Source organism: Quercus lobata, unplaced genomic scaffold, assembly GCF_001633185.2.
Source record: "Quercus lobata isolate SW786 unplaced genomic scaffold, ValleyOak3.0 Primary Assembly Scq3eQI_203, whole genome shotgun sequence".
Classification (NCBI taxonomy): domain Eukaryota; kingdom Viridiplantae; phylum Streptophyta; class Magnoliopsida; order Fagales; family Fagaceae; genus Quercus; species Quercus lobata.
Window position 1 is genome coordinate 34,591 of NW_022154836.1, and position 8,581 is coordinate 43,171.

General features: G+C 37.4%; 1 protein-coding gene across 1 annotated transcript; it reads right to left on the bottom strand.

The window, feature by feature from the left end:
• Window positions 1-3,349, bottom strand: LOC115973475. The gene is made up of 5 exons (XM_031093739.1): window positions 3,173-3,349; window positions 2,809-2,872; window positions 2,671-2,754; window positions 924-1,895; window positions 1-413 (listed from the first exon to the last, which is right to left on the bottom strand). Exons 1-5 carry the CDS (start codon window positions 3,347-3,349, stop codon window positions 1-3), a joined length of 1,710 nt encoding a protein of 569 aa, XP_030949599.1.
• Between the last annotated feature and the right edge of the window lie 5,232 nt (window positions 3,350-8,581).

Sequence of the window (8,581 nt, forward strand, 5' to 3'; positions counted from 1 at the left end):
TTAATCTCCCATTCGATTGCGCAGTTCATTCTTTACATATTTCATTGCTGAAAAACTTCTTTCTACTGTTGCAGTAGCAACTGGAAGGGTCAAAGCTAGCTTCACTAGCAAATAGACTAATGGATAAGTCTCATGTTTTCTTGTGCTCACTAACTTTTCAGCAAGTTCACTAACTCCTTGAAGCTCTAAAAAGAAGTCATTGCTGCGCATATCAAAAATATAATTCTGCAGTTGAGAGTCAAGTGCCAAAATATCTGTCCCAAGAAAATCAGAAGGATAGAACTTAGCTAGATGTATCAACTTTTCCTTATCGAAAGCCACAAATGAATTACTTGGATTCAAGCAAGCCATACAAAGTAGCAAATTGGTATTCGCCTCAGAAAAACGGTTGTTAAGCTCTTGAAGTTGCATATCTATGATTGTGTAGAATAGCTTAACACGATAATGATGTAAATTTGTATTTTGTTGGGTGTTACGTCGCGGCCTCCCACTAACTACAAATATCGCTTCCATGTCCAAGATAGGAAGATCATGTGAGGTACAAAATAAAGATACTTCAGCCAATAAAGATGCCTATCCATCATCTCTCATCACTTGCAACCGTTGCTTAGACACTTTAACAAGATCCATAGCATTTACTATATCTTGATTTTTTTTTTTTTTTTTTTGTAATGCTATTGACAACTCATTTGTGATCCCTAAAATATTTTTCATCAAGTGTAGAGCAAAGACAAATTCAAAAGAAAGAATTGACCTCATAATAGATCGAGCTTCAACTTTTTGGTCAGAGAGGCCATCTTCTTCAATAATCTCTAGTACATCAACAACAGTAGAGAACATCAAAATCAAACTGAGAATGGTCCCATAATATGGTCCCCAACGTGTATCACTAGGACGTCTAAGATTTGTCTCTTAATTCAAACCTTGCCCACTTTTACGTACACCATTCTCTAAATCTTCTTTAATTTTGGCAAATTGTGTATCTCGAAGAGCATCTCGTATCTTACAAGAGTCTCTAACAACAATTACTAAATTACTAACCACATAAAAAAATTCAACAATGTTAATGTGATTTTTAGCAACAGCAACAAGTGTCAATTGAAGTTGATGAGCAAAACAATTGACATAAAATGCTGACTTGTTCTCTTTCAAAATTAAAGTTTTGAGACCATTGATATCACCTTGCATATTACTAGCCCCGTCATAACCTTGCCCACGTAGGTTCGATAAACTTAAATTATGTTCAGAAAGTAAACATTCAATAGCATGCTTGAGTGACAAAGCGGTAGTACTTGCTACATGTACAATACCAAGGAATCGCTCTATAATAATTCCTTCTTTGTTCACATAATGAAGAACGAGGGCCATTTGTTCTTTCACTGAGATATCACGTGACTCATCAACTAATATTGAAAAGAACCCATTGTCAAGATCCTTGATGATGGCTTTGGATGTTTCACGTGCAATTGCATTCACAATGTCTTTTTGAATGTCAGGGTGGGTAAGCTTGCAATTTTTCGGAGCTTTTTGCAATACTTCATTGATAGATTCATTGTGATCCCCCAAAAATTGTACAAGCTCAAGGAAATTTCCTTTATCACTTGAACCTTGAGATTCATCGTGACCACGAAAAGCTAATCCCCGGCATAAAAGGAATCTTATGCAATCAACTATTGCATTTAATTGAATCTGATAGTCAATTTTATCTTGATTTGATTGCTTAACAAAAACACTTTGAATGTGTTGCTTTTCCTTCAACAGATCATTACACTTTTGGACAGCTTGGTAATGAGCACTATTAACTCCTCCAACATGGGAATTTAACTTATCTTTCTGATTCCAAAGTTTGAATCCCTTCGTTACAAAAGTGTCACCTCCTCCTTGCTTACCAATATCTTGCCCAAATAGGTAGCAATAAAAACAGAATACTGCATCTTTGACTATACTATATTCCAACCAGTATCTATCTTTATACCATTTGGATATAAATCGACGGGGCTTTCCAGAAAAATAAGATATAGGGTAATCATCACTGTGTAAAACAGGTTGACAAGGGCCTTTTGTTAAATAATATCTTCTTATTTCATCATGATGATTAGGATGATAAGATGATATTTTTTCTCGTAGCCCAGGATCTAAAGGAAGATTCTCTAAGATAAAGTCAACACGAATTCGCTTAGAAGATGAAGATGAATCTTGTGCAGGAGCTGAATCTTGGGTACGTGGTTTTCTTATCAAATATTTGTCCATAATTCTAGCAAAAGAATAAACAAAAAACTATAAGTTTATTTGAAAAATTAATAAAATTATTAATTATTGTTGTTTAGTTGTTTTATTAATTTGTTTGTCTTTTATAAACTATAATTTGTTACATTATTGTTTCATTAATTATAAAATTATTAATTATTATTTAGCCTAACATAATTTAATTTATTTGTCTTTTATAATGTATTGGTTAATTATACTGTTTTAATTATTGTTGTTTAGCGTAACAATAAATTATATTACTTTAATTTATTTGTTATTAATTACATTGTTTTAATTTGTTATATTGTTTAGTTCCTTGTGCACATTACACTAAAAGAGCTAAACATTATACATCTCATGTGCAGCATAATAAAAGCAGTGTAATGTGCAACATATTACACTGCTTTAATTATTATTTACTACCATGCCCCATGTGCTCACTGCCCATCAGCCCATCTATCCCTACCCCACTCAACAGACAAGCACAAACCATCCCCCAATCACAACCTGCCAATCAGAAAATTTCACAATCACAATACATATTATTAATCAATATCTCACCAACACCCACACCAACATACACTGAGTCACTGCCCAACAGACAAAAGCAACGAATAAGATAAAGCTATAAGATAAAGCCAAAAAAACAAACAAAAAGCAAAATAAAGTTAAAAGTAAAGATTGGTTCCCAAAAAAAAAAAAAAAAAAAAAGAGAGTAAAGATTCGGTAGCCCAGCCAATCAGAGTATTACAGTTCAAAAGAGAGAGAGAGAGAGAGAGTTACTGAGTTAAAGACTAAATAAAGAGAGAGAGAGGCATCAGGCATTTTCATTTCATACTTTTCATTTCAGTGTGAGAGAGAGAGAGAGAGAGAGAGTCAGAGAGAAAAAGGGAGAGAAATGCCTTGAGGCCGACTGGCCGAGCACCGGAGCAATTGAGACGGTGAGACTGATCTGATCTGCGACGACGGGCAAGTGACGATGGGCAAGCGACGAGCGACGACAGCGGGCGACGAGTGATGACGACGGCCAAGGGACGACGACTAGAAGAGGAGCGGCGGAGGTCACGGAGCGAGCTGCACCTGTGAGCAGTGGCGGCGCCATCGTGGGTTTGGGGTTTCTTTTTTGCTCTGTATTTGGTTTCTTTTTGCCTCTGTATTTGGTTTCTTTTTTTATTTTATTTTATACACGCCTCTGTATTGCAGTGTTGGGTAATGGGGTTTGGTTTGCTTTTGCTTTGTATAGAGTATAGACTGTCTTGATCTCTGCCAACGACGTGACCGTGGTTTGATTTCTGATTTGCTCTGTATTTTTTTTTTTTTTTTGGGTGAGAATCCATGGGTTTGCTACCTCCGTATTATGTTGGGCTTTCCGGGTTTGCCGTTGGCAGTGGGCTTGGCTCTGTTAACAAATTTTTTTTTTTTTTTTTTGGCTTGAAAGTAGAACAGATAATTTTTTTTTTTTAATTATTTAATTTGAGGCTATTCCTAATTTTGTGATTGAGGGTGTTCCTAATTTTGGGATGAGGGTGTTCCTAGCATAGATTAAATATAATTTTTTTTTTTTTATAATTTTTTTCAGGTCAGGGTGTTCCTGGGAACATCCTGACCTGTACGTGGTGTCGCCACTGGGTATATGTTGGATTTTTTTTTTCTTTTCAATAAATTATCAATTAAAACTATTTTTGATTATATGCAAAACTTTGTCTAAACTATTTTTACTTTTCAATTTTATTTTTTGCATTTAAAAATTATGACCAATACTGGAAAGAAAAAGAACGAAGTGAAAATCACATTTATACTTTAAGAGTTCTATAATTTAAAATCAATCACACTATTTAAGACTTTTTTTTTTTTTTTTTTGAAAGCACTATTTAAGACTTCTTTAGTTTTGTGATATTTCAAAAACTCCCTTAATATATGCTTGCTTAAATTTTTTTTTTTTTTTTTTTTAAATTCCTATGTTAAAATATATTTGGTTGACTAGATTTTAAAATATTTTTCATAAATATAATAAATGGAAAATGCAATAAAAATTAGAAAGTGAAGATGATAAAAACCCGGGGAGGGGGAGATACACAAATCCTCCTTATGGTTTCCTCATAAAACCCAAAACACCCTTGAGGTTTTGAGTGTAACCTTTAAATAGCATTAATTGTTAGTTGTGTAACACCAAACCCTTTGAAGTTTTTTTAGCATAACACAAAATTCTTGTAATACTATTTGTAAAATTAAATATGTACAAGTTCATCACATCATGAACAACTTACCAATTATTTTTACAGTTTTTTAACAATTTACATATAAAATAATATTAAATGAGATAAATATTACATTCATGATATGGGCAAAAATAGTAAGCAGGTGAAACCATCAGCTTCTATTGTAAGCTGACGGTAAAAGGGCAAGCAAAACCATCGGCTTTAGAAGCTGACGGTAAAAGGAGATCTGATAAAGGCAGTAAAGGGGGTGGGCTAACAGAACCAAATGACTTACGGTCTCAATAAATTGACACTTGTAAACCTGAAGGGAGCATGATAGGCTGACGGTCTTAAATAAGCTGACAGTCTCTACAGCATTTTACTTGTTGCCCACGATTGCATATATTAGGAAATGCCTTGCCCTCCACGTTTGATGCTACTTAAAGGATCCCTATAAGGCAAGGATCCCGCCAAATATGCCTAAGAAGACTCCTATAAGGAAAAGATTTCTGCACCAAGGAAGAGATGTCAACTCTCTACTACTATAAAAGCCCTAATACCCTCACTAGCCAAGGTACGCATAATTCACCCCTCTCTAGCACTCTAGAGTTGTAAGAAGTTCTAACTTAACCTTTGGAGGGTACTGGTCGGCACCACACCAATGCTCTCTGCAAGGTCTTCTCTTTTGTGTTGTGCAGGAGCTATTTCGAGTGCGCAAGTACCTGTGGCTTACTGGTGACTTTTTCGACATGATAAAATCTACCAAAGAAGAGGGCTTACTTAGGTAAGGTCAAAAGAGGCTGATGCCTCCAGCTCCTCTGTGCCCAGCTCAGCACAAGGGTCCACGTCTGTCGGCTTTATAAGCGCTTTCACCTCCTCAACGGCGTAATCCTTATGAGTAAGAAGGGGACAGGGTCCTTTAATGACGGGACCAGCTGAGGTCATCATCCCCTTACCCGCACCAGGACCCGACTTAGGAAGTGACTTCTTGGAGTTAGCATCTCTAGGAGTGACGGCTGCTTTCTTGGGTAGACAGTCACTATCCTCGTCAATCTTCCTCTTAGCCGAACCCTTATGTATGGCCTTGGGAACTGACGAGGAGTTCCCCTCTATACCCTTAGTCTTTTTCTCCTCTTCTTTTTTACGGGCAGCAGCCGCCATCACTCTCTGCTTTGCTGCATCCATTTCTGCAAAAGACAACTAGCCTACATTACAAAGGTAGATAGTAAGAACAAAAACCGACGAGGATGATCAAAGGAAAAATCTACTTACGGCAACGACCAAGTTCGTCCAATCTCCGAGCCTCAGGCGTCGATTCTAGACCCCCACAGTATAGATAAAGAGTGTCAAGGGTGATTAAGTCCCTACACCTTCGTTGCTCAAGAGGAATATCAAGAACCCGACGAATGAATTCCTCCTGCTCGTCAGTTATGTGAGGACGAGTGCTAGTTGAAGACAAAGAAATAGATGTGTTAGAAACTAGAAAAAAAAAAAAAAAAAAAAAAAAAAAAAAAAAAAAAGAAAAAAAAAAGGAAGAAGAGCTGACGAAGTTAACCTGAGTCCCTAATAAAAGCCCAAGTGTTGTCAAAATAACCACGTGGTATCGTCTCCCATTCTTCCTAACGGCATACCCAATCCGTCCCCTTGACAAAGAAATATCTACTTTTCCAATTCCTGTTAGAGTCTGGCATATCAGACACTAATCTCAAGTCTCTCTCATGGACGGCAAAATGATACGTCCCTTTAGAAGATACAATGTGCTGAGGTCTATAGTAGTAAAAGAACTCGTCTAGGGAAAGTTGACGGTTCCCTCCGCTCAGACGACCCCATAAAACCTCAGCACTAATAAAGATTCTCTAAGCGTTCGGGGCAATTTGGTTGATGGACAGACCCAAAAAATCAGCCGGTTGACGGTGCAAAGCCGTCAATGGAAGTCTAAGCCCTGTAGCAAACATGGCATCATACATGCCAACGTCCGCGGTCCTCCCTGAATAACACCTCTCATTTTCCCTAGGTAGACGGATTGGGATATGGTTTGGGATCTGGTAATGAGGACCCAACTCCTTAAAAATCCTACTACTTATCATAGGTAGAAATTTGTTGACGGCCTAGTCCTCAAGAATGATGAAGGGACGATTATCTCCAGGACCCCCTGAGGCCCCTTCATGGGATTCCTTGTCACCTTTATCTTCATCCCCGTCACTTTCACTCTCTCTTTCTCCCTCTTCTACCTCATCTTCTCCCTCATTCACTACTTCCTCACTTTCCCCAGTATAACTCTCATCCTCGTCAGGAGATTAGGTTGACGTCTCCCTCTCTGACGAACGTAAGAAGTCCTCGGATTCATCACCTGAACCAAAGACCTCGTCGTAGCCCGCTCCATCGCGGACTAATGACTGTTCACTCTTCTCGTTTGACATCTGACTACCTACAAGTGACGAATCAAGTCTAAGAACCTAAAACTGACGACTTCACTAGGAAATTAATTGGATAGAATGAAATATAAAGTAGTAAGAGAACTTACAATTATGTCCCAAGAGATGAGTCTGAAAGCAACGGCAACAACACGGACAACGGAGTCAAGTAAATCAACGGGGTAAGGTTGACAGACTCTCTCTCCAGAAAATAATAAGGGTGAAATAGGAGAAATAGGGGAGGAGGAGAGTTATATATAAGGGGGAAATGCACGGAAGACGAAGCAACGCCCTCGTCCAGAAGCAGAGCTAGTCGAGATGCAACATGTGTCCGAACATTTAATGATGGCTGCTCGAGGAATTGCCCATAAATGACATCCAAAAGACAATAAACGAATAAAAGACTCAACTCCATAACCCATCAGTTAAAAGCGGCGAGGATATGGAGTAGGGGGCAGTTGATATGGGCAAAAATAGTAAGCAGGTGAAACCGTCAACTTCTATTGTAAGCTGACAATAAAAGGGCAAGCAAAACCGTCGGCTTTATAAGCTGACGGTAAAAGGAGATCTTATAAAGGCAGTAAAGGGAGTAGGCTCACAGAACCAAATGACTGACGGTCTCAATAAACTGACACCTGTAAACCTGAAGGGAGCATGATAGGCTAACAGTCCTGAATAAGCTGACGGTCTCTACAGCAGTTTACTTGCTGCTCGATTGCATATATTAGGAAATACCCTGCCCTCCACGTTTGATGCTACTCAAAGGATCCCTATAAGGCAAGAATCCCACCAAATATGCCCAAGAAGACTCCTATAAGGAAAAGACTTCCACACCAAGGAAGAGATGTCAACTCTTTACTACTATAAAAGTCTTAATACCCTCACTAGCCAAGATACACATAATTCACCCCTCTCTAGCACTCTAGAGTTGTAAGAAGTTCTAACTTGACCTGCGGAGGGTACTTGGCCGGCACCACACCGGTGCTCTCTGCAAGGTCTTCTCTTTTGTGTTGTGCAGGAGCTATTTCGAGTGCACAAGTACCTATGGCTCACTGGTGACTTTTTCGGCATCATCAACTCATAATTTTAAATGGTTTTGTCACGTGTGTTTTATGGAAAAAAAAATTTCCAAAAAATAATAAAAGATCGTGATTTTCATTATTTTTAGTGGGCCATAAAGTAAAAGACATTGTTAACAATAAAATGTTGTCTTTTTTTTTTTTTTATTAACTAAGCTAAGCAATAAAATGTTGTCTTAACATTGAAGCTTGTCTCAATTCTCATAGAAATAATAACATCACATAGTATTTTATACATGAGAAATGATATGTCCACAATATTTTTACAACAAATTTTAAGTGGCAAGTTATTACTAGTTGTTATTATTGGGGCAAAAAAGTAATCTTAGTGTTAGTTTAAAATTTGAACCAATAACAACTAACTACCTATGATTTTTTGAAAAAAAAATGTTGTAAAAATGTTGTAGCCGTAGCATCTCTCTTTATATACACACACACGCAAACACACACGCACACACTAGCCTCGTCACACATATTTTGTGCCTGTGATGAGGCTTTTTTTTTTTTTTTTTTTTTTGGTCTATTGTCATAATTTTCCTATCTTTTTTTAAAATTTTGGATAAGTCTTTTTGAAGACATGGATTAATAGAAAAGTGTCCTATTTTGTAGGCATTTTAAATGGAGTTGAAGATATATTTGTACT